Consider the following 24,938-nt stretch of genomic DNA (forward strand, 5'->3'; position numbering starts at 1 on the left):
CATAGTTTAGGGACCAAATTGAGCCGAGCACACCATAGTTCAGAGATGAATTTGGCTATTTTGCCTTTTTTTTCCTTGGCAAAAGGGTGATGGGCTTTTTTTACATGCATTAGTTCTGTCAGAAGATTTGGGGAAAAAAACACTGGTGAGACAATCCTACATGGTATTCATTGACCTACTATTGATGTGGTGAAACCACAACCACCTTAGGGAAAAACGCCTTCAAAACAGCTGAGGAGGACAAAATGCCTGATTTGAATAGCTATAAATGGTACAAAAGTCGTTGGTATTTGAGTTTTATCGGCAAAATCGATAGTCCAACTGGGTTGAAAAATGGACCTCTTCGGATCCTAGATAGTAGCGTACCTAGTATTTGAAGAAGGGTATGCCATAACAATTTTTCATATATACTTTGGTATAATTCATATATTTTACTTGATAATAGGCTCTTGATTCTATAGCTAATGATTTTAGATTAGAATTTTAGGTATGCATGACATATAAGGCAACCCACTAGAAACATCACTAATCCTAGAAGAGGGTGCTGACAGAAACATCTTGATAATCATGTTTCTCAGTTATTCAGTACTACTATATCTTATATATATCTTCTACATTCGTACAAGTTACAACTATCGTGTCAAAACAAGCATGAGCATATGCTCCGTATTAGGTAGAGCTAAAAAAAACACCTTAATGGGTTGTTGAGTGGTGTAATCGTGGGCCCGGGTGATCCAGTTGGCATTCCGCGCGCCTATAAATTGACCTCTCCGTTCACAGGCTGAGGCACAGGCACCGAGGTAGGAGTACGAGGTGGAGTCGAGTACAACTCACTTCATACCACAGTGCAAGCTCGATCGAGGTCGAACGATCGCCGGCTCGGTCCGCGCAGCTCCACCGCCAAGAACCATGCATCCACCACGCTCCCCTGCGGCTGCTGCCGCGATGCTCGCGGCGGCGGCGCTACTGGCCGTGGCACTGATGGCCGCCTCCGCCGCGGCGGCGCCGTGGGAGCGGGCGGACGAGGAGGTGCGGCACCTCTACGAGGCGTGGAAGGCGGAGCAGGGTCGCCCGGGCGGCAACGGCGGCGGCGACGACGACCGCCTGCGCCTGGAGGTGTTCCGCGACAACCTGCGCTACATCGACGCGCGCAACGCGGAGGCCGACGCCGGGCTCCACGACTTCCGCCTCGGCCTCACCCCCTTCGCCGACCTCACCCTGGAGGAGTTCCGCGGCCGCGTCCTCGGCTTCCAGAGCCGACCCGGCAACGGCACGGCGGGCGAGGATGACCTGGCCGACTTCGGCGATGATCAGCTTGCGGCTTTGCCGGCCGCCGTCGACTGGCGCAAAAGCGGCGCCGTCACCGGCGTCAAGAACCAAGGCTCATGCGGCGGGTGCTGGGCGTTCTCGGCGGTGGCCGCGATGGAGGGGATCAACAAGATCGTGACGGGGAAGCTGATCTCGCTGTCGGAGCAGGAGCTGATCGACTGCGACCGCAAGAGCCATGGATGCAAAGGCGGGCGCATGGACTACGCTTTCCAGTTCGTGATCAGCAACGGCGGGATCGACTCCGAGGCCGACTACCCCTACACCGGGCGCGACGGGACTTGTAACGCGGCCAAGGTCGCTCTACTTCCTCTCCTTAGCTTTCTCGTACAATTTGTGTAGAGATGCAGGCATGCAGAACATCTGGCCGTCGTCAATGGTGATGGAGCTTTGCATTTGGGTCGTTGCATGCAGAAAAAGAAGAAGGTCGTGTCCATAAATTCATACGTCCATGTCCCTGCCAACAATGAGAAGGCACTGCAGGCGGCGGTGGCGAAGCAGCCCGTTAGTGTCACCATCGAGGCAGCCGGCCGTGATTTCCAGCACTACAAAACGGTAAAGTGTCTGTCGCCTAATTAGTCGCTGCTTCAAGTACATGAATCATGAATGAATGTTCCTTGGGCATGTTTATTTGAAGTGAAAGAAATGTTTTCTTCAGTCTGACCTGACTCATTTCTACCATCATCGGATCATCACGCGCGCAGGGAGTCTTCGACGGCGCTTGCGGGACGAAGCTGGACCACGGCGTGACGGCGGTGGGCTACGGCAGAGCGGGCGGCAAGGACTACTGGATTGTGAAGAACTCGTGGGGCACCAGGTGGGGCGAGGGCGGCTACATCCGGATGAGGCGGAACGTGGCCGCGCCCACGGGCAAGTGCGGCATCGCCATGGACGCGTACTACCCGGTGAAGAACCGCAGGGCGCCGGGCATGCCGCTGCTGGAGATGGTTCTAGCTGCCTAAGGCGCCATGCATCCGATGGTTGCCCCTTGCTTATGGACTCACGAGGCACCCGTTCAGTCGTTTACACTTGCTAAACGTGTGGTATATATGCGGTGTGTGCAACCGTAAATATATACTAAGCTATAAATAAGGGATGATTTGTGTGGTGATCTGTTGTGAGATGAGCTTATGTAATGTATGGGGACTTATGATAAATAAATAAACCCGTGAGTCGTGTGACGATATACCCGCTTGCGAGGTGTGATAAAATAGTTTTGTACTTGGCCCTTGCAATAGGCGGCTCAGGTCCTCACTACTACAAAATAGGCCTTTCTTCCAGGCCATTTGTCCCGGTTACCTTTGGGCCCGGGACAAAAGGTGGCTTTTGTCCCGGGTCCAACGGCTAGCCGGGCCAACGTGGGGGACAGGGGCTTTTTGTCCCGGGTGGAGCCACCAACCTGGACAAAAGGCCCCCCTTTTGTCCCGGTTGGTGGCTCCACCCGGGACAAAAAGGCTCAACCCTTTTATCCCGGGTGGTAACACCACCCGGGACAAAAGGCCCCTTTTATCCCGGTTGGTGTTACCAACCCGGACAAAAGGCCTCTCCACGTGATAGTTCAAAAGGAAGTTATTCTATACTGAGTCACATGTACTACTTAGGTGAATTGACAAGGAAACCATGCGTTGGGCAAGAGGTCTTGGGATCGAATCCCGTGGTGTGCAAAAAAATTTTTAACGTCAGGCACCTTTTGTCCCGGTTCTTCCACCCGGGACAAAAGCCTCGAGAGGCTTTTATCCCGGAAGCCTTGTCCCGGTTCCAAAACCGGGACAAAAGCCAGTTTGGAACCGGGACAAAAGGCTAAATCTGTAGTAGTGCCTGTTGCTTCTTCACTTCACGGCCGTACGTGTTGTTTCTGACGAGAGACTCGATCGTGTGATGTACGATGGCCCTGACGTGTATTGATACCACCAGAACAAAGCCTACGAATAAAATTTTGTACTGAATGAAGACACTTCAGTAGTATTAAATAATTTAGTAAATACTAGGGTTGCGAAGTAGATGTCTGCAACTATTTATTTTGAGAGCTATAGGTGGACTGGATATACTTGTACAACAAGACCCCTCTTTAACGAGTGTGGCATTTCTGTATTTTTTTTCGCTCGACAGCATCGGCCTGGGCTTCATGTGGGCCGCTTGATTCTTTCGGACAGGGCGGCAAAGCAAAACTGTGAAGCCCATGCTGCTCGTTCAGCCCAAACAGCATGTCATGTTCGGGCTGGGTTTCATTCGGCCTTACCTTCCGGGAAAAAAATAAAAAATATTATTCACCACCGCCCGGCCCATGAACAAATTGGGTCACGGGCGTTGTCTGCGACCCGCCCGGATCCGAGAGGCGTAACCGCACCCGACAGCCGATGCCGCGTTTCACCGGCCACGAATAAACTCGCGCCTCCCTTTCCCACGCGCTCCCCTCTCTCCCACTCGCTCCGACAAAAACCCTAGACCTCGCGCCTCGCCGCCGCCAGCCGCCTCCTCGCCGCCGCCTTCCTCCTCCCGCCCTGCCGGTGGGTGCCCCCGGTCGTCTCGTCCCTAATTTCCCCCCTCTCCATCGCCGGATGCTTACTGATTCGGTCGGTGGTTCCTGTAGGTTTCAGCGCGAGAGATTCTTCAGCGGAGGAGGTGTTGCGGTAGCTGGCGATGGGGGCGGAGGAGTGCTGCGACGACCACATGGAGGTGTCCTTCAGCGATTCCCAGGGGTTCCGGGAGGTCCAGCGCGTGCTGCAGTCCGTGCGGATGGTACGGACCTTCCATCCTGGCTGCTCGCAAGTCTGATATGACACGGCAGTGATTTTGGTGGCTTATTTGATTTGGATTATTATTACTATTTTCGTTAGGATTAGAAGTACTTGAGACAGTGAAGCTTCAGCCTTTTTATATTGCTTCCATTCCTGATCACTCATTTCGGTGGTCTGGAGGGATAGCTATTCTTGTAGGGGTTAACAAATTGATGCAGATCGATTTTTAAGAACTAAATTATCCTAGGACCTGTGATGTTGGAATGTGTTATAGAGAAGTGTACTGTGTCCCAACGTTTTAGTGAGAAAGCACCCCACAAACAACTGATGCAGTTTCTGACTTCTAAATGATTATTATGTAGTTCCGTAAATCACCAATTGTTGCACTTCGACTTTTGTTTCGTGTTAATTCTGTAGATATCCTGTCTAATTTATCCTAACTGCTAGAAATCAATGAAGCATTAAATGACATACATGTTTCATCAATTTTCTGTTGAGAGATTCGCATTAAAGTTTTGTGATCTGAATAACAAAGCTATATCACGTTCACTTATTGTGTTATGGAAAATATATTCTTCAGATAGAAATCGAGATTTGCAGTGAACTTTATAGTCCCGCATTCAAGTTCGAAACCAAAGCTTTGTGGTGAAGACCATAGTCACATAGTTCCCGGGTCGATCGGGTCGTAGATCGGGGTCGAGGATCGAGGGTCGAATGTGTATAAAAATGCGGGTCGAAGGGAGTAGTTTGGAATGAATGACCCCGATTAATCCGGGTCGACCCTCCGGGTCGATGACACAAGTCACGTAGATCTCATATGTCCTACAATTAGAGATGTGTGGTCTGGCAAAGATATAAAAGCAAAAAAGGAGAGAAAAGAAACTTGGGCTGCCCATGTTGGCCCAAATAGCCCAGTACTCATCTAACGTAACCCTATCTTTGAGTCGCTGGCTGCTGCACGTCGCATGCTGCAGCCGCCGCCGCCGCCATCTCTTTCCTCCCCATTCTGCCTCTGCTCTGCACCGCTTTCACCAATATGGTAGCTGACTGCAGCATCTGGCACCATCCGAGAACAAAATTGGTAGTCCATGGCTCTCTCATGCCTCCGCAGTCCGCACTCCACCAGCGAGACCCGCCGGCATGGTCCGTCATCTGCGCTCTACTGGGAGGCCGGCCGTGTGCGCTCCAGTGGTGAATCGGGACATGAACCAGCTAGAATTGGGTCGACGACCCTGGTCATCCCCGACCCTCGATTTGGGACGACATTCCCGGGTCGAGGAACGTGAGGTCGACCCCGAATCTGGTGACTATGGTGAAGACATGCCAAAATGTGCCAGATGCATGTGAGGTGTGGAGTTAGGGAAATTGAAAGGTGATTGCTTTCAAATTTTGGGTGTTTAGTTAGCAACATCATAACACATACACAAAGGAGGCTAGTACACACAATGCATATTTAACAGGTGAATAAATGAATGTACTTGCAGTGCTTCTCTGCCTTTTTAGTTAGTAGTCGTTATCATTTTGCTTCTTGTATCTATGTATTTCACCAAGCGTGGTGGAATACCTTGCCATTTTAGCAAGTTTTTGGTTGCTGGGTTGAAAGGGGTTGGGTTCAATCCAGATGGGAATATTCCCATGAGATGTGGGTCGGATTGGTCCCTCCAAATTGAGCGGACAATCCAACCCACTTGGACGCCGTCCATGGCTCCATCTCGCGAGCGGAGGCGCGCGGCACGGGTGCAGGTGGCAGCGGGGATGGCGCAGGGGGTGGTGGCGAGCGGCGGCGTGGGAAGCGGGCGGCTCAGAGGGTAGCGAGGCCGGCGCGGGGGCGGGCGGGCGGCGCAGGGGAGCAGCGTGGGGGTGGCACAGCCGCACAGGCAGCGGCGGCACGGGAAGCAGGTGGCGCAGAGGCAGCGGGGTGGGGGGGGGGGCGCAGCGCTGGGGCTGGGGCACCGAGGAGGAGGTCGGGAGATTGAGGAAGAAGATAGGCAGCGAGAGGATGACAGGTCGGAAGGAGATTGAGGAAGAAGATAGGCAGTGAGAGGATGACAGGTGGACCGCACGAGGCAGTGAGAGGAATGATGCTAACGGAGTGAAATCTCCATTTATTCTAACCCTCTCAACTCTACAACCAATTGAACCCATCCCTTCTAACCAAACACGAAATGGGTTGGATCCAACCCAAAAAACAGGGATGCAACCCAACCCACTTGGTCGCAGAACCAAACACATGCTTAAAGATTAGCAAAACAGAACCCAAAATACATCCATTATTTATTTACTGTCTTGCAAAATTTTCCTTTTTGTCTGAGCTCGGTCTAATGATTTGAGTATGCTGCCTCTAACTCAGTGCACTAGTACAAGAAATTCATTCATGCTGTCATTGTTTATATTGGTGTCATCCAATCAAGGATTTATTAGGACCTTGGAGCAATACTGTACTGTTTATTTCTATGACTTGCTGAGTTAATTGAAGTACTGTACTTTGGAAAACGATTAACATGTTTGCCTGCCATTTAGGATCCATTTTTAATTGATCTAAGGGACAAAGATGAGTATGATTATCTGCTACTCGCTGTAGACCCTACCAAAAAGAGGGATCGTGATGAGGAGGCTTTACTTGTTGTAAGTTCTTGGCCCTAGCCCGACTTGTCTACCTTTCCATGCTTGAGTTATTATCAGTTTATCACTTCTGTTTAATGCATGTGCTCCATACTTTCTTCAGACAACTTTAAAGGCACTGTCAGAAGCAGTATCCAAGATAGACATCATGTATCATCACGCACTTCTACACAATGTAATGTAATCCTAAGTGCTTGCTCTCATGCTTTTTTTTTTTGCTGAATGAATCGTATCTTATTAAACCCTTTTTAGATATTTACAACGTGCATCTGGTACTTGAGTGAAGACACGAGGGATGCGCTATTGGATTTAATAGCCAGATTGGTATACTTCCTCAGTTTTACGTTTTATGCATGATTTGTGTGTGTATATGTGTGTGTTTGTGACTGATCTGTGTTCCTGTAGGCTGCTGTGGCAGACCAGTACCTCAGAGAATGTTTGCAGATGCTTGTGAATAACTTCACTCCACCTAGACCACTTGTTCCAATGATGGAGCAGCCGAGATTGCTTGCAAGGAAGACAGAAATCTACTCTCAGTTGCATGAGAGTTTGAAAATGATTTCTGACACTGTGCCCTTAGCAGCAAGGGTATTAAAGGATATAATAAACAGGAGTATGCCAAAGTTATTTGACACCAAAGCTGTAAGTGTTAGTTTTGTGAGATCGTTTTTTTTGGCAGTTGTGCTCAGCACATAATACCAATTTACTTGAACTCTTGCTAGCCGGATTGAAGCTAACACCAATTTTAACCTGGCACACTGCTTTATAATACATCAAGGAGCATATATAATTTTATAGCAATATATAGTAAAGTACAAATATATTAGTATAAAAAATTTATTCACCCTGGTGCATTGGCAACGTAGCGTCGCCAATGTATGTCATATAAGAAAATTGTTAAGTTATTTGCGATTTTTATCTATTTGCTTGATGCCTTTGTGAATGCACTTTGGGCCAGGCTGATTCCAGGAGGATCTCTTCCAAACAATATTTTACCTAGAAGTGATTCTAGGCTGATCCCATGCAGTGATTATCTGAAATGACTAAGGGGCTGGGAGCTTTGAAAAAAACTAACTAGCTTCTCCTGATTCACTTCCTGCACAAAATCACTTCCTCCTTAAAATTTAACCTATAGAATCACTTCACACAGTGAATCAGAAGCAGGAAGAGCCCTACCAAACAGGCCCATTGTACTCACAATGTTTTCTTAGGTGCATTTGTCCTCACAATTTTCTTCTTGCTAAGGGCGTGTTTGTTTAATATTTCTGCATTGATAGTTTACGGCTTCTATTATGCGGGTATTTACGCATGCACCATTCATGCTGTTCATGAGCAATCAATCTTACCTTTTGCGATTTTCTTTGCAGAAAATGGTATCATTCGTTGAGTGCATGTTGGGTCTTGATACTGAAAGATTGGGCGATCTTATTGGAACTACTTTGTTGGAGAAAGTTGTGGATCTACTTACAGAATTGGATGTATGCTCTTTTCTTTCTGTATGACTAGGTAATCTATCTTGGAACCAGTTCTTCATATTATTATTAATTGATTGGTGAACTCTGCAGGTTAATATAACATGGGAAGACATTCTTCAAGAGGAACACAGCAAAGGTATATTTGATATGGAGCTTGAGGATTTGGATGATGACGAGGATAACCTTGGACAAGAAGGGACAAAGGTTTTTCATATTTGGAATGTTCTTGTACATTGCTGTTTTAGTAGTTTTAATAGCAAATGTGCTGCACTTTCATTACATACTTGATTGTAGATAACTTAAGGCTTTTATTTGCTAGGCCCTTTTTGGAGGAAATGTATTTGCCGACAAAATTGATGGTTTAATGGTGGTTGTGTGCGAGCACCTCAAGTCGTGCGATCGTGATCGTCTATTTAAGGTGAGCAAATGGATGAACCTTAACTTCTAAACAAAATCTTCATTTGCCATCTTCTTTGTATGACTTTTTGAGCTTTGGGAATATGGCAGCATCATTATACTACTGATCTAGACAGATACGTTGCCGCATGAAGTTTGTATTATTGTCTACAATTATTTATCAATGTCAAATTTAGTTAAATGAATGTTCATATGCACAGATCGGTATGCTTTCCTTGCTTTTCTTCTTAATTTGCGACCAACACAATGTCCTGTACATCTAACCTCACCTAACTGAAACCAAACAAACAGCCTATATTGTTAGAATATGAGGCTCATCTGATCCGAGGAAGAGAGACTGTGATCTGTATGTGGGTATGAAGTGATCTACCCATCATCTGAGGAGTCAGGTGGAACTTAGAGACCCTCAGGTACCATATGGAGTGTTGGAGGAGATAGAAAATGTGAATCAGCTGCATTGTGTCATGCACTGCATTCGCTGCAGCTTCTCCTGGGGTTGTAGGTGTTGGTTTCCCAACTTCCCAGGATTTTGCAGTGGTTATCTTCTTTGACAATGGCTGGGCTTGACATCTAAACACTTCCTTCTCTGACAGTAGAAACATTAAAAAGATGGGAGTCTTTTTCTTGTAGCATAGGGAATTTGTCCTTTCTTAATACACAAAGGTGCTGGAAATAAAAACTCTTTGGTAACTTAAAAATACTTCATACTGAGTTTTGCACTCAATTTCCAAATTTTCAGGCTCAACTTTCTCTTGAAAATCATTTTTTGAGAAGATTTTATTTCTTCTAATCATTTTTTAGGCATCTACTTGTCTAGGAGCTGCATAGCAAAATCAGGAGTCCCCCCCCCCTTCTAACCGCCAACTCTGCTTCTCTGACAGAGCTTAACACACTGGCTTTCCTGTGACACGCAACAACCATAGCCTTGTTGATGAGATCAATTTCATAATAGTTCAAAGTCTTATTTAGCTTTGTGTACCCTTGTAGCTTATCAATTGTAATGAGCTTTGTGCCTCTGTTTATTAAAGTAAGAACCCCTTTCTCTAAGGATTATTTAATGTCGTAATCATGGTGTGATCTGGTAAATTTACTCCCACGCTTCGTTACTAAGGAGTTCTTATCTTTGACTTTGTCCTGTATTCGATTTATCGTGGCCCATAGAAACAGTCAGTACCACCACACCAACCCAACCTCTCCAGGTTATTCAAGGGGATCACAGATCAGTCTTAAGAATCAATCTGGAACCAGGTAAAGGTAAGCACTGGGTTGCAAAATAAAAATAACCTGTGGAACCAGGGTGTGTACACCAATAATTTCTACTATTGCCAAGTTTTACTTCATGCTACACATTTCCTTGTTTTTTTCCCTTTGAGATTGTTTGTCTTTCTATGATTTTTTCTGTAATTAACTAATTATCAACTGCAACTCATCAAATGCTTTCTGAGAATTGTTTTATGTATACAGTTGTTCATGATGCTGAATGTGAAGTAAATGCATATAAGTGCTTCCGTTTTGCTATTGCTCATGTGCTGTTTTGACCTGAACAGGAATATGACATTTTGAAGACTATATTTCAAAAAGCTGTGCTGAAGGTCCACAAATCCAAATTTGCCCAGGTCGAGATTCACCTTTTCTCCTCCAATTTAGATTCACTATGCCTTACCATCTTGTATTGACCCTTCGATTTTGACCTTGCAGTTTATCATGTTTTATGCCTGTTCCCTGGATCCTGAAATCTGCGGTGTTGATTTTGCTCTTTTTCTTACCGATATTTTTACTAAGAAGGAAAATGATGCAATAGCTAGGTAAGCCCTTGGGAACCTTTCTGTTGGTGATTGGAAGCTAGCCTTAACTTCATAACTACCATTGCATGTTCTAACCATGCCTTAACTTCATAACTACCATTTTGGCACCGTAACTGTGTTAATCATCTATCTATTGTGTTTTTCCAACACGTAGGAGAGCTGCGTATTTTTATTCTAAGAAGAGGATGAAGGGAGGTAAATCGATGGGCCCTGATGGTATCCCCATTGAGGTGTGGAGATACCTAGGAGATAGAGCATTAGTATGGTTAACTAAGCTTTTTAATCTCATTTTTCGGTCAAACAAGATGCCGGAAGAATGGAGAAGTATATTAGTACCTATCTTCAAAAACAAGGGTGATGTTCAAAGTTGTACTAACTACCGTGGGATTAAGCTGATGAGTCATACGATGAAGCTTTGGGAGAGGGTTATCGAGCATCGCCTAAGAAGAGTGACAAGTGTGACCCAAAACCAATTTGGGTTCATGCCTGGAAGGTCAACCATGGAGGCGATTTTCTTAATACGACAATTGATGGAGAGATATAGGGAACAGAAGAAGGACTTGCACATGGTCTTCATTGACCTTGAGAAGGCATATGACAAAATACCGAGAAATGTCATGTGGTGGGCCTTGGAGAAGCACAAAGTCCCAACTAAGTACATTACCCTCATTAAGGATATGTATAAGGATGCGACGACGTCTGTCCGTACATGTGATGGCAACACCACTGACTTTCCTATTAACATAGGCCTACACCAGGGGTCAGCATTGAGCTCTTATTTATTTGCTTTAGTGATGGATGAGGTCACAAGGGATATACAAGGTGAGATTCCTTGGTGTATGCTCTTTGCTGATGATGTGGTGCTAGTTGACGAGAGTAGGGCAGTGGTTAATAGGAAGTTAGAGCTGTGGAGACGCACGTTAGAGTCGAAAGGGTTCAGACTTAGTAGGACCAAGACCGAGTACATGATGTGCGATTTCAGCGCGACTAGGCATGAGGGGGGAGACGTTAGTCTAGATGGACAAGTGGTGGTCTAGAAGGATACTTTTCGGTATTTAGGATCGGTACTACAAAAGGATGGCGACATTGATGAAGATGTTAGGCATAGAATTTCAGCTGGCTGGTTGAAATGGCGGCAAGCTTCTGGCATCCTTTGTGACAAGAGGGTGCCACAAAAGCTAAAAGGCAAATTCTATAGGACAACAATTCGTCCGGCGATGCTATACGGTGCTGAATGTTGGCCTACAAAAAGGCGACATGTCCAGCAACTGAGTGTAGCAGAGATGCGGATGTTGCGGTGGTTTTGCGGGCACACAAGGAGGGATAGAGTCCGGAACGAAGTTATTCGGGATGGGCGGAGTGGCACCAATTGAGGAGAAACTTACCCAGCATCGGCTGAGATGGTTTGGACATGTCCAACGAAGGCCTCTTGAGGCGCCGGTGCGTAATGGGGTTCTTGAGCGGGTCGATAATGTAAAGAGGGGTAGAGGTAGACCTAAACTGACGTGGGATGAGTCGGTTAAGAGAGACCTTAAGGATTGGAATATCTCTAAAGAGATAGCTTTGGATAGGAGTGCTTGGAGACTAGCTATCAATGTGCCTGAACCTTGAACTTATTTCTTTCGGGTTTTATCTCTAGCCTACCCCAACTTGCTTGAGAAAAAAGGCTATGTTGTTGTTGTTGTTGTTGTAAAGAACCCCTTACAAAAGAAAAACCACACACCCCCTTACAAACACCACACCACACACGCACACATCCAAAGAACACTAAAAAACAAATAGGACTCAGGTACAATGTTTACAAATCACCTAGTCGAACCTAGTCACCATGGGACCGACTAGGTGACTAATCGCGATTAGTCGTCGACCAGACCGATTAGTCGAGACTAGTCGATCCTAGTCGTCCATATAATCGTCCTGCATATCAGGACCTATACGACTATATATATACACCTATATATACTATATTGTCTGTACAATAAATCAAGCATATGACTACATTAGTGTTTAGCTGCTGACTTACTTGTGAGAGTTGTTTTCTGCACTGTCCAGAATTCCATGTTCCAATCCCACACTCCAAATCTTTGCTGACTTGCTGCTGAAATAACAAAACTCACAATCAGCAAACAGCAACACTAATGTAGTCAATCTTGACTAACTTATAATTATAAATAGAGCAACAGCAATCCTGTTGCATTAGCAGATAACTAGCAATAGCATTTAGCAAATAGCAAGTAGCAACATAGCAGTCAGCCAGCCACACAGCCAGCATATTACATAACCAAATAAGTTCTCAGGTTCAGACTTCACACATACTACCCTGGAAATCAGCCCACAAATCAGCCCTGGAACCTAGTCGTCCATGTCCAAGTCGGACGATTAATCGCGATTAGTCTTCGACTAATCGGACGACTAGAGTTTTGATCGAACAAGTCGCATCGGCCATGTTTTCAAATCGTCTAGTCGGACCTAGTCGCCATGGGACCGATCAGACGACTAGTCGCGATTAGTCGTCGATCAGGCCGATTAGTCGAGCCTAGTCGGTCCTAGTCGTCTGCCTAGTCGTCCTATGTGTCCCAGGACCGATATGATATATGTACTGCATATTACTTAATAAAAAACAAGCATGAAGACAACAATGATGGTCGATTTTTCACTTACTTGTGAGAGATGATTTGTGAACTGTCCAGAACTCTGTCTCAGCCTCTATATACCAAAAATCTAATGGGCCACCTTGCCAACCGTCACCGGCCCAGGCCCACAACTCAAATAGCCCACAAAACAATCTTAAGTCCGATCGTTTTCCAACCTGATCGGCGCGATTAATCGCGACTAGTCGACGACTAGTCGGACGACTAGAAAACTAGTCGCCCAAACCTACTTGGTGTCCCTTATCGGGGTCACCGGACCGATAAGCCCGAATAATCGCGACTAATCGCGATTAGTCGGACGACTAGATAACATGGCGTGTCGGTTGCGCTTATCGGACGCCAGGGACCGATAAGGTCGACTAATCGCGATTAGTCGGACGACTTGTAAACATTGCTCAGGTAACACGACCTTTGCTCTAAGTACGACCAGAAACTAGCCTGCTTCTAAAGACGAGCTAGTTGCAATTTAATACCCTTGGCACCGGCTATGCCCCATAAGTTAAGCTCCTCCAGGGCTGCAATGAGTAAGCTTACTATGTTGCGTGAGGTGAGCCCCCATTGAAAACATAACGGTTGTGATGTTCCAAAGGAGCCAAGCACCTCAGATGATTATGGAATTAAAACCTTGCCTAATCTGACCATCGAGTTTCTTGCTTGATCGAGCTCACCATTCATTAATCTATCTATTCTTTTACATTTTATCTCATCATAACTTTACTACATTTATAGCAAAAAGGTTGTAGGAGATTCAGAGCATGAAATAACCAGCACATTTTATTCTGAGATTAATTTGTTGCTAACTTGATACATAACCTATATGAATTGACAGTCAAAAGAAACAACAATGACAACTGTTATATTTTAGTGCAGAATGTCTGCTGTTTCATATGTTGGAAGCTATCTGGCCCGGGCAAGGTTCATTTCTGCGGATACCGTTGTTGCTGTGCTCAAAAGGTGGCTACGCTCTGAACACAGAATGTGTATGTTTACACATTTATTCATCTGAAATTTATGTTATATTTATTGCACAGGTTAGTGGAATGGTGTGATTCTTATTGTAAGCTTAAGAGGGATCCTGCGAAGCCTATGGATCATCAAATATTTTATGCTAGCTGCCAGGTTTGTTGTGGCTGTTTTTGTATGCATATTTTATATTTAGCTAAACAAGAGAAATTGGTCTGATACTTATGTATTCTAAATTGTTCCTTTGCCTGTTCAATCATCAGATGCAGCACCCTGAACATTTATCTGCTGTTTTACTTACCTTGCAGGCTGTGATGTATGTCCTTTGCTTTCGGTTGAGATCTATTATGGACTACCCAAATCTTAAATCTCAGCTTTTTCAAATGCCAATCGAGTCTATATTGATGGACCGACTGGAGCCTCTAAAGGTTTTTTGACATTCCCTACCACCTTTATTATCTCGTGTTGCAGAAACCTCGTCTTTTGCCTTCACATAAATGTTTAATGGTATTTGACATGCTTTTGATGTTGTAGGTGTGTTTGCCTTCAATAGTAAACGAGTTCCTGAGACAGGCTAGGGCTGCCAGGCTGTTCAATGCACCTGTGGATTTGCCACTTGAAGATATAGTTGAATCTGATCTATCGAAGGCTTTTGGAGGAGCTAATAGGCTGGACATGTTCTTCCCATTTGATCCGTATCTGCTCAGAGAATCTGACAGGTTTGTACTATTAATATCAAAATAAGTCCTTTTCTCTTCATGATCTATATCTTGTAATTAGTGTTTGTTCTGCTTGATGACCCTTATGCCTTTGCAGATATATTCGTCCAAATTTTGAGTTCTGGTCCTTAGTCAAGACAACATACAGCAACAACAGTGATGACGACGAGGAGCTTGGCAACCTTGACGCACCTGGAATGAATATGGACAGCTTGGATGACCATATTGAAATCAATTTCAAGGACGATGATGATATCGAGTATTCGATGAACAAGATGTCCATAACGCCACACCGCTCCTTCTACCATCCAATGGCTATGAGCAGTGGTTCTGGCCTTAGCATGCCTGCGAGGATCAGGCCTTCAGTGAGCCCTCCATCATAGTTGGTCATCACAAGATCGTTTAATTGTAGTGGCACTTTACCGAAGACACTGCTATGAAGTTGCATGTGCTGAGGCCGAGGGGTATGACAATCATGCAGACATCGGAGCTCTCTGTCTTAGTTTGGTAGTGGGGGTCAAAACCCTTTCTTTTGCAATACGTAGGTTACCATTTGAAGTGAAATGTAAAGTATATGTGTCCCAGGGAACAGAGTGAAAAATGGTTTTACGATTGTATACTTAGGTAGCCCTTGGTGGTGTATTATGGTAAAGATAACCTATTTCGATGTAGAACAGTTCGCTGAAAGGATTCGTGTTGGGCGGTCCAACATAATAGTTTCGGCGATGTTGTATGCTTGGTGCAAACTCGGTTGCATTGTGATGATGATGTTGGATACTGGCTTGGTCGGGTAGTCGTTTCATTCTGCATGCATAGGACAATACGCAGCTTGCGATTGCCCTGTGGACCAGTGCCTGTGATCAGTAGTCTGCACTGTACAGATGCCCTTCTCAGTTTGTGTCGCAGATGGCCATGGAATTAATGGTTCAGCTGCAAGTTATCTTGGATTCTTCTTAAGCAGTTAAGCTCACCAAAGCGGAACGAGTCTGGTGGGGGCACGTTTTGGTGGTGGTATCCTCTTTGGTTTCAAGTTGGTACCTACTCGGATGCTGAACGTGTGACGAGGCTTACAAAATTACGATCCCCAGAGATAAAGAAGGGCTCGTGAATCTGACGTCACGCTGTTTGTGCTCATTCCATCAGTTGCTATTAGGCCAGTCCCAACGCAGACTCCATAGTAGAGTCTAAATTTATTAATTGCACTGTCACATAGGCATTTTGATGACGTGGCAGCAGATATATTGAGGAGGGAGGGAGAGAAGGGAGGAAACGGTGTCTAAGGCTTGTTTAGTTGAAACGCAAATTTTTTTTCGAAAAAATCTTGTTAATTTGAAGTACTAAATGAAGTCTATTTACAAAACTTTTTACACAGATGGGTTGTAAATCGCGAGACGAATCTAATGATGCTAATTAATCCATGAATAATCCATAATTAGCGGATGGTTACTGTAGCATCACTATTGCAAATCATAGATTAAGTAGGCTCATTAGATTCGTCTCGCGATTTACAGTCCATCCATGCAAAAAGTTTTGTAAATAGACTTCATTTAGTACTCCATGTATGTGTCGAAATATTCGATGTGATGTTTTTTTTTGTGTTTACTAGATTTATGTGGTGGGAAGGACGCCGAGTCTGCACTCGCCCCGATGCCGCAAGACTCGCTATGGGGAGGACCGCATCGAGTCCATGAATCCCGTACACCGCCGCCGCTCCCCTTCCGCTCCCGCGCCAGCTCCCGCCTCCGCCCCGCGCGTTCCCTCTCCCGCGCTCCCCCTGCTCCCGCGCGCTCCCTCTCCCGCGCTCCTTCTGCTCCCGCGCGCGCTTCCTCTCCCACGCTCATCCTGCTCCCGCGCGCGCTCATCTCCAGCGCGCGCCAGGGACCGTCGCCGCAAAAATTTCGAGGTCCGCCCCACTCCAGCGCATGTAAATCTCCCTTCCTCTGTTGCCCATCTCCCGTTCTCCCTTCGCTCCCATCTTCTCCTTCCATCCACTCTGACCAAAAAAATCCCCAAATCTCATATATGAATCCATTAACAAAGACTGATGGACGGCGAGGCAAAGGCGGCCCTAGAACCCATCCTCCATCTGTCCGTGCCGCTGGGACCTGTGGTTCGGTCACCGGAGCTGCTGGAACTGTTCTCAAGCTGGAGCCATCGGTGTTAAGCTGATGCTGGTGTTTGTCGAGTTGGTGGTTCTCCTGTCGGTGGATGGTGGCCAACGTCATCTCCTACAGAAGGGTAAGTCTTCAAAGAAGTACATCTGTAGGTTATAGATTGTTTAGCTAAGTCTAATTAGATTTGCAACGATAGTCTGTTGTATCACATCCTGTATTGGGGTAACGCAGTTGTTCAGTCTAATTATATTGGTTGTTTGTGGAAAGCTAGCTTGCTGTTTGTAATTGATTTCAAGACCTTCAGATATCTGTCACCTTTGCTAAAAGTTAGTACAATTTAAAAGAAAAACTGGTTGCAAACTACCTTTACTACAATTCACTGTCTGTTGCGACTTCAATGGAAAGATGCATAGCTTTTGTTTTCGGACAGTTATCTCAGCTCTGAGTTAAGAATCTAAAAGTTTTTTTTTGTCTAATTGTGCTTGGCATACTGTGCAATTTTAGTGAACAAATAATTGATTAGAGCTTGGAAATTCATATGGTTGCAGGTTATACCCACCAGGAGAGTTCTCAAATATGCTGGAGTCAAACCCATTTGCTAACCATCCTAATGCAACTGAAAATTTACACTTCGTTGGTGCTGGAATGAGTCGATCTCCAGTTTCGCCGCAATACATGAGTGCTACAGGAACTCCCTCTCTAGCACAACAAACTGATCATATGGTGGATGATTTAGATGCAGAAGAAAATGAAACAAACAACATCCCTGATGATTCTAGAACTGACAAACGTTTGAATTGGTCCGTCCCTGAAGACATACGATTGGTAGGTTCTAACCATGCTATCTCCATGCACACTCGAAGATTAACAATTCTCTCTTTTTTTAATTTTGTTTCTGTTTTGTTGTTTATGTAGGCCAGTGCTTGGTTGCATAATTCAAAGGACCCAGTTGATGGAAATGAAAGGAAGGCAGATGTTTATTGGACAGATGTTACTGAAGAATACAACAAGACCACAGAAACTAGCCGTAAGAGGAACCGGGATCAACTAAAAATACGTTGGGATCGTTCTAAAAAACCATTATCTGATTTTCATGGATGCTGGGCAAATGCCAGTAGATGCTAGCTCCTGCTTGTGCCTACTGGTCAGCTCAGTGCAGATGCTTTGGCTGAAAGAAACTTGGCACTAGAGAGCTTGAGACTTACTTTATTTCCCAAGGTATGTCACTGCCAACTTTTTTTCAATTGCTCATTTAGTTGTTTGGAACTGTTAACTGACAATCTATAATTTCCTGGAATTTATGTAGTAGCAAGTATGTGCAAAGAAATGTGACCATGGAAGCAATTTCTGTAAGGTATTTTAATTCTTGTGATATAGTGCTATTTGAATTCTCAGTGCTGCTGTAATTTTAATGCTATGATCAGTGCTATTCTTAGTGCTATGATCATTGATCAGTGCTATTTTAGTGCTATTTTAATTCCTAGGACTTGTGACTAGTGCTATTTTAATACTAGTGTGAATACATACAGCCACAATAAGTCTGAATACATAAAGCCACAAGTCTGAATGCAAACAGCCACAATAAGTCTGAATACATACAGCCACAATAAGTCTGAATGGAAATCTGAATACAAACAGCCACAGCAATTGTGACTATATATAGCACAGCCACGGCCGCTATCCCTTCGCTGCGCCCCTTTCTACTATCCTCTACTACCCACAATTCTGCCGAGATCCTTTGTTGCCATGGATGGAGATGGCAGCATCGATCCTGCTGATCTGTACTCCATGGATGACTATCTTCAAGAGCAAGAAATTCTAGATGAGTTTGGTGATCATCTAGTATCTGAAATGCAGTCTGTTGTTGATGTCATACATGGTGGAAGAACTCGACGTGGTCCTAGGCGATTTGTGGATAGGCCTTGTGAACAAGCCCAACAGGAACTACTAGATGACTACTTCACTCCTAATCCAGTCTATGATGAGAAAGATTTTCATAGAAGATATAGGATGAGGAAACCCCTCTTTCTGAAGATTGTTGAGGCCTTGAGTGGGTGGTCTGAGTATTTCACCTTAAGGTTGGATGCTCTGAATCGTCCCGGATTCACACCAATTCATAAGTGTACTGTAGCAATGCGTCAGTTAGCATTTGGCTGTCCTGCAGAATAGTATGATGAGCATCTGAAGATGGCAGAAAGTACTAGTGTGGAATGCTTGAAGAAGTTTGTTCAGGATATCATTGAAGTATACGGTGAAGAGTACTTGAGATGCCCAACAGTACAAGATGTACAACGATTGTTGGATATCGGTGAGCGTCGTGGTTTTCCGGGCATGATAGGGAGCATTGACTGTATGCATTGGCACTGGGAAAAATGTCCCTATGCATGGAAGGGACAGTATACTCGTGGTGATCATGGTGTGCCAACCATCATTCTAGAGGCTGTTGCTTCACATGACAGATGGATATGGCATGGTTTCTTTGGAGTGGCGGGGTCCAACAATGACATCAATGTGCTGAATCAATCTACTTTGTTCGTCGATCAGTTAAGAGGAGAAGCTCCCCAGGTGCAGTACTTTGTGAATGAAAGGCAATATAGCAAACCTTATTATCTTGCAGATGGAATATACCCAGAGTGGGCTGTTTTTGTCAAGTCCATACGTGCACCACAATCAGCTGAGCACAAGCTGTTTTCAGAACATCAAGAGGGGGCAAGAAAAGATGTTGAATGTGCATTTGGGATTTTACAAGCTCGTTTTCGCATTTTACGTAATCCGGCATGTCTATATGACCAAGGGGATCTTCAGAATATCATGTTAGCTTGTATAATTCTTCACAACATGATAATCGAGGACGAGAAGGATATAGAGAACAATTCATTTGACTTGAACGAAGAAGCAACCACGTCTACTGTTCAGGCTGCTACAATTACTCATGGACATGATCCGGTGATGGAGGATGTTCTACAGAGGGATACCGAGATTCGTGATCGTGAAGCTCATAGGCAACTACAATCTGATTTGATTGATCACATTTGGCAAAAGTTTGGGAATCGAACTAATTAGGTAGCATTGTGATTTTTTATATACATATAAACTGCCTTCATGTTCAAGATACATTAAGATTTTGTTTTTGAAACTAAAGCATTCAGATTTTGTTAATTTAACCTCCTGTATAGTTTTGCCAACTTAACTAACCCATTCTCATTTCTTCACAGATTTGTTTGGAGGACTATGGACATGAAGTTCTGAGGAGGATGATGGAAGGCTTATCATTATCTAAATACTATTATTATCTATTTAGTTTGCAATTCATATTTATGTCACTATTGTTATATATTGTAATGGATGACTCGTGGCTGTTCTAAACTAGCATCGAAGTTCTGTTCAGTATGTTTGGGTTCTGTGACCGGTTCTATGCACTGCTGTGTTTTCGTTTTGTGACATAGCTGTCATCGAAGTTCTGCGCAGTGATTTCATTTTTAAATCTTAAGTGCTTGTTTGGTGTACAGTAGATCACATGGTATTGTGCCACAGCTGATCAGCTTTGTTTGTGCTGCACAATAAATAGTTTTATGTATGAAAACTACTATTACACACTTTACATTGGAAAATATAGTTTCTTGTGATAGAGTTTTTGACACTTAAAATTCTATGAGTGGAGTCTGCATTTGAACTACCCTTACCGACTAGCAGAGTCCCAGCCATCGCCGGTCGCCGCAAACAATCAGCATCGTTTGTCCCCAGCACTTCGAGCTCCCTCCCTCTGCGCTCCATGGCTTCCGACTTCAAGGCGATCCCCCTGATCGGTACGCCTTAATAAATTCCTTACCAATTGCGATTCCATCTCACCACTTCAGTCTAGATACGATTCTGCCTCCAAAGATTCAGATTCGGGGCATCCGGATCAAACTCTGCTCCGGGAGATTCCCAAATCTTATTCCACTCATTTGCTCCTCCATCCGGATTTGTACCTTCTGTGGGTTCAGACTTCAGAGCCATTGGCTGCGGTTTCTCCTTCACCTCTTTCTTTCCTGCGGCAGTGCTGACAGCTTCTGAAAACGGGTGCATCTGCTCGTGCTCCGGAATCTGATTCATACCAGACTCTCATTTTTGAGTCGATGCAGCTCGTGCCTTTTGTACTCTCTTTGTGCTTTTTGCAGTCTCGAGTCATAAGAGTTGTTTCTTCCTACCATTGCCAGATGTTGGCCCGCTTGTCGAAAAGATCGATGATCCGAATATGGCCAACGACGCGGCTTTGCTGGAGGTTGTGCGGATGCTGGACGACGCTTGTAAGGAGGCCGGATTCTTCTATGTGGTAATCACTTGTCAACTCTGTGGTAGCAGACAACCTTCTCCAAACCTCTAAGCTAATTGTATCAGTTAAGGTAGGTTTGTTATAACCAATGATGCTTAGGTGTTTGGACTCTGAAAAGGACTTGGAAGCTGCTACTCATTGATGTTCTGAACTTCTGATGGCAAATAATCCATTTTGGATTCTTTAGTAAAATCATGTCAGGAAAACGTGTTTATCTATACTTAAGTTGTTATGATGTTTGAAGTAACATGAGAAGTAAATATGTGGATATCAAGCATTAACAATCTATGAGGCATGCACTGAAGTTACATTGGTACTATCCTGTAAAGTGCTGATGCTCATATCATGCTCAATTTTGTGATAGGTGCATGTGTACAGTTAGCTTTCCTTTTATTTCTGTTAATGAAAAAAAGATGAATCTTTAAACAATCTGTAATTGTAAAAGCTAACCAAGGACAATGCTGTCTGCACGTTTTTAACAGAAAGGCCACGGTATTGCTGAGTCGCTAATGAAGGAAGTCAGGGATGTGACACGCAAATTCTTTCACCTTCCGTATGAGGAGAAATTAAAGATTAAGATGACACCTGAGAGTGGATATAGGTTTGGTTACTTAAACATGTCCAACTTTTCCTTGTTCTGTTTGGTCCTTTGGGAAATTTCTGACTGTTTATTTTCAGAGGGTATCAAAGGATAGGGGAGAATGTTACCAAGGGTAAACCTGATATGCACGAAGCAATTGATGTAAGTTCACATTTTTCTCTGTATTTTCTTCTCATGTTTCTGTTCAGAGCTAAACCTGAAAACAAAAATGGCAGTGCTACACTCCTATTAGACCTGGCAAATATGGAGATCTTGCTAAACCGATGGAGGGATCTAATTTATGGTATGTTTCCAAATTCAAACTTTTCATCTCTGTTCTCTGATACATCTTAGAGAACCACAAAAGAATGGTCCGGTCTAACTTGATTTTTGTGGACTAAAACTTGAAACATGTATGATATGAAATACTCCATTTGGCTGCAACTTTCTTCATCATTCATCATGTAGAGTAGTACTGAAACAATATCTGAATCTAGACATGATTTTCTTGTGCTAAGGTGGCCACTCAATTGATGTTGCTTCTATACTATTAAACGGATGTTGTTTCTACCAAAGGAACTAATCATTTGCTTTCATACAGGCCAGAAAATCCATCAAACTTTGAAGCACTGCTGGAGAACTATATCAATCTATGCAGAGGTCCACTTCTCGACCTACTCTAAACAATCTTTTTCACTCATGGCTACCAGTGTTCATGATGCCATTTTCTGTTGCAGATCTTTCAAGAAAGATCATGCGTGGTATAGCCTTGGCATTGGGAGGGGCAATTGATGTGTTTGAAGGAGAAACAGCTGGAGATCCTTTCTGGGTGCTAAGGTTGATTGGTTATCCAGTAGACATTCCAGAAGAGCAGCGCACTGATACTGGATGGTAATCATTAATCAATATATGTAAACCTTTGCTATTCCAAAAGGCCATGTTGTTGTTGTTGTTGTTGCTTACTGAGTATGGATGCCTCTCTGACTGCTCTTCTTTTGTATTCGATTCATTCTATGACGAATCCAGTGGAGCTCATACAGATTATGGCAAGTACATCTCTCCAAGATTTTTTTATTGTAATTAGATTTTTGTATGTGGAATTGAGGATGATGATTACTTATGGTTGGTAAAGATAACACACATTATAATGGCTATGCTGCATTTAAAGAAAATGACATGCTTTCTCAATCTTTGTTGCTCTCTGAGGATTGTTAGAATCTCTTTACCAAAATCTTGAGATCGTTCTCCTCATTTGGTTAACACTGCAGGACTTCTGACGCTGGTTAACCAGGATGATGACATATGTGCCCTTGAGGTATTTATTTATTCAGTCATAATCAATCTTGATATGCTTACTTTTAATAGTGCTCTCCTTCTTGATAATCTCTATAAATTCTTCTGTGATGCAATTTCAGGTGCAAAACTGCTCTGGTGAGTGGATATATGCAACTCCAATTCCAGGAACCTTTGTTTGCAACATTGGTGACATGCTGAAGGTTTTCTTTCTTCTCTTGTTTGCATGTTCATTTATATCGATCTGATTGTTTTACGGCAATAGGAGCTTATATGTTATGGTTTTCGGTTCAGGTATGGTCCAATGGAATATATCAGCCCACACTTCACAGAGTTGTCAACAACTCCCCTCGTTACCGCGTATCAGTTGCGTTCTTCTACGAGGTACTAGCAATTTCTCTCTCGCTTGCTCCTCAATCCTCATGTCAACTTGCTTCCCTTCTTATTTTTGTGAAACCAATGGTGCAGTCCAACTTTGACGCTGCCATAGAGCCTGTTGAGTTCTGCCGGGAGAAAACCGGCGGTGCTGCCAAGTACGAAAAGGTTGTGTACGGGGAGCATTTGGTAAAGAAAGTGCTGACGAACTTTGTCATGTAAATTTCCTGGCCTGCAGATGTGGAAGGGGAAAAAAACTGTATTGAAATATTCATCAATAAAACGTGTCCATTCGTGTCATTGCGTGAATTTATTAAATATCTTATCCATTCCTATTTGTTGAGCACTTGATACCCGCAAGTTACAGCATGTCAGGGAGCAGCCATGATTCAAAATTAACTTGAGTTGTGACGCTGATGATTCAGAAGGAAAAGGAAACTGGGAAAGATCGATCACTCCAGCGGGTGCGCACAAGTTTGTATGCCCCGTCTATGAAATCTGAATTTAGCAGTCAGGCTCAGGGTTTACAAAATCGGTGGGAACCGATCCGGTTTGACTGGTTAGCGGTCAAACCGGTCCGGCCCGGTTCCGGTTTGGGCTGGTACCAAATCGGCCCAAATTCAAAATTTGAATTTGAATTCAAAAAATGAAAAATTCTCAAAAAAAATTCTAAAAATACTTCAAGGTGCGACGAATCTAATGGTGTCAAATTTTCTCAAAAATTCATTCATTTAGTATAGTTTGCGGAATTTTAAAGTTAAATAAAAAAAACGACGGCTCATTAAGGCCCACGGCGCTCTGGCGAGGTAGACAGGGTTCTGGACAGAGGTGGGAGGGGTCGCGCGAACCCCAGAACCCTTCCGCCCCCACCCGCTCCCTGTCCGCCGCTCCCAGGAGGCGACCGGTGCCCGCAGCCGGGAAGCCGCCCGCCGAGCCCGGCTAGCCGGCCGGTTAGTCCGGTAAGCCGGCTCGGCCTCGGATCTGCTCTCCGACCGGCGCGCAGGGGCGGTTAGTCGGCCGATATCGCCGGTAAGCCGGTGCGACCGGGAGAGAAGGTAAGAAGTGAAAAATTTTTAATAGAATAATTGGTTAGGTGTATGATTTAGAATATTAGATGATTTGTTTTAGGATTTAGGTTAGAGTTAGGTGTATGGCTGATATGTTTTAGGTTTTAGGTAAGATTTAGGTGTAGGAATTAGGATTTAGGTAAGATTTAGGTGTAGGATTTAGGATTTTATTTATGTGATTGATATGTTTTTGTTGTCCATGTATGCAGATAGACAATGGCAGGCAGAGATGATTCCATCAGCAATCGGGCACGTAAAAATGTGGGTGACACTCACCTAGGGAAGAGGAAGTTGCAGAAGGGGCCTACGAAGGGTGACACGAAACGTCGAAAAGGCAAAGGAACAGCAAAACCAGTAAGCAGCGACACCGAGACTGATGATGGCGAATGTGAGCATAGTCCTCCATATCAGGAGTCCAAGGATAGCACCTCAGCCGATGATAGTGATGATAGTGACGGTGCTGGTGGTGGTGCTGGTG

At 44.4% G+C, this 24,938-nt stretch overlaps 4 protein-coding genes and 1 pseudogene across 5 annotated transcripts; all 5 read left to right on the plus strand.

The window, feature by feature from the left end:
• Positions 1-799: 799 nt before the first annotated feature.
• LOC120668564 (zingipain-2-like) lies at positions 800-2,514 on the plus strand. The gene is made up of 3 exons (XM_039948304.1): positions 800-1,623; positions 1,741-1,881; positions 2,031-2,514. The coding sequence occupies exons 1-3, from the start codon at positions 910-912 to the stop codon at positions 2,286-2,288; spliced, it is 1,113 nt and encodes a 370-aa protein (XP_039804238.1). The 5' UTR covers positions 800-909; the 3' UTR covers positions 2,289-2,514.
• Positions 2,515-3,688: 1,174 nt separating this feature from the next.
• On the plus strand, positions 3,689-15,493 carry LOC120668565 (RNA polymerase I-specific transcription initiation factor RRN3-like). The gene is made up of 16 exons (XM_039948305.1): positions 3,689-3,833; positions 3,917-4,065; positions 6,585-6,689; positions 6,790-6,861; positions 6,939-7,010; positions 7,092-7,328; positions 8,054-8,164; positions 8,252-8,365; positions 8,481-8,579; positions 10,126-10,194; positions 10,277-10,383; positions 13,905-13,988; positions 14,066-14,153; positions 14,306-14,425; positions 14,532-14,716; positions 14,814-15,493. Exons 2-16 carry the CDS (start codon positions 3,967-3,969, stop codon positions 15,097-15,099), a joined length of 1,848 nt encoding a protein of 615 aa, XP_039804239.1. The 5' UTR covers positions 3,689-3,833; positions 3,917-3,966; the 3' UTR covers positions 15,100-15,493.
• An 870-nt stretch (positions 15,494-16,363) lies between these two features.
• LOC120669479 (glutathione S-transferase T2-like) lies at positions 16,364-17,955 on the plus strand. Its single transcript, XM_039949221.1, has 3 exons — positions 16,364-16,599; positions 17,379-17,655; positions 17,746-17,955. Exons 1-3 carry the CDS (start codon positions 16,364-16,366, stop codon positions 17,953-17,955), a joined length of 723 nt encoding a protein of 240 aa, XP_039805155.1.
• An 885-nt stretch (positions 17,956-18,840) lies between these two features.
• On the plus strand, positions 18,841-19,900 carry LOC120668566 (annotated as a pseudogene).
• Positions 19,901-20,473: 573 nt separating this feature from the next.
• On the plus strand, positions 20,474-23,711 carry LOC120668567 (2-oxoglutarate-dependent dioxygenase 33-like). Of its 2 annotated transcripts, none has more exons than XM_039948306.1 (12): positions 20,474-20,636; positions 21,030-21,145; positions 21,628-21,746; positions 21,824-21,887; positions 21,962-22,029; positions 22,327-22,385; positions 22,463-22,616; positions 22,752-22,771; positions 22,994-23,040; positions 23,141-23,221; positions 23,313-23,402; positions 23,487-23,711. In XM_039948306.1, the coding sequence occupies exons 1-12, from the start codon at positions 20,603-20,605 to the stop codon at positions 23,613-23,615; spliced, it is 981 nt and encodes a 326-aa protein (XP_039804240.1). In that variant the 5' UTR covers positions 20,474-20,602; the 3' UTR covers positions 23,616-23,711. The 2 variants fall into 2 exon arrangements, with proteins under 2 accessions (XP_039804240.1, XP_039804241.1); XM_039948307.1 differs by lacking the exon at positions 20,474-20,636 and adding an exon at positions 20,811-20,892.
• The last annotated feature ends 1,227 nt before the right edge of the window (positions 23,712-24,938 follow it).

The sequence above is a fragment of the Panicum virgatum genome, chromosome 4N (assembly GCF_016808335.1).
Source record: "Panicum virgatum strain AP13 chromosome 4N, P.virgatum_v5, whole genome shotgun sequence".
Classification (NCBI taxonomy): Eukaryota; Viridiplantae; Streptophyta; class Magnoliopsida; order Poales; family Poaceae; genus Panicum; species Panicum virgatum.

Excerpts from the sequence above, each read along its gene's own strand:
- LOC120669479 (XM_039949221.1), top strand. The coding sequence starts at position 16,364 with ATGCCGCAAGACTCGCTATGGGGAGGACCGCATCGAGTCCATGAATCC. Across the intron at positions 16,600-17,378 it reads TCCAGCGCGCGCCAGGGACC|GTTATACCCACCAGGAGAGT; the intron begins GTCGCCGCAAAA and ends ATATGGTTGCAG. Across the intron at positions 17,656-17,745 it reads TCCCTGAAGACATACGATTG|GCCAGTGCTTGGTTGCATAA; the intron begins GTAGGTTCTAAC and ends TTGTTTATGTAG.
- LOC120668567 (XM_039948306.1), top strand. The coding sequence starts at position 20,603 with ATGGCTTCCGACTTCAAGGCGATCCCCCTGATCG. Across the intron at positions 22,030-22,326 it reads ATGGAGGGATCTAATTTATG|GCCAGAAAATCCATCAAACT; the intron begins GTATGTTTCCAA and ends GCTTTCATACAG. Across the intron at positions 22,386-22,462 it reads CTATATCAATCTATGCAGAG|ATCTTTCAAGAAAGATCATG; the intron begins GTCCACTTCTCG and ends TTTCTGTTGCAG.
- LOC120668565 (XM_039948305.1), top strand. The coding sequence starts at position 3,967 with ATGGGGGCGGAGGAGTGCTGCGACGACCACATGGAGGTGTCCTTCAGC. Across the intron at positions 7,329-8,053 it reads AGTTATTTGACACCAAAGCT|AAAATGGTATCATTCGTTGA; the intron begins GTAAGTGTTAGT and ends TTTTCTTTGCAG. Across the intron at positions 10,195-10,276 it reads ACAAATCCAAATTTGCCCAG|TTTATCATGTTTTATGCCTG; the intron begins GTCGAGATTCAC and ends TTGACCTTGCAG.
- LOC120668564 (XM_039948304.1), top strand. The coding sequence starts at position 910 with ATGCATCCACCACGCTCCCCTGCGGCTGCTGCCGCGATGCTCGCGGCG. Across the intron at positions 1,624-1,740 it reads GGACTTGTAACGCGGCCAAG|AAAAAGAAGAAGGTCGTGTC; the intron begins GTCGCTCTACTT and ends CGTTGCATGCAG. Across the intron at positions 1,882-2,030 it reads ATTTCCAGCACTACAAAACG|GGAGTCTTCGACGGCGCTTG; the intron begins GTAAAGTGTCTG and ends TCACGCGCGCAG.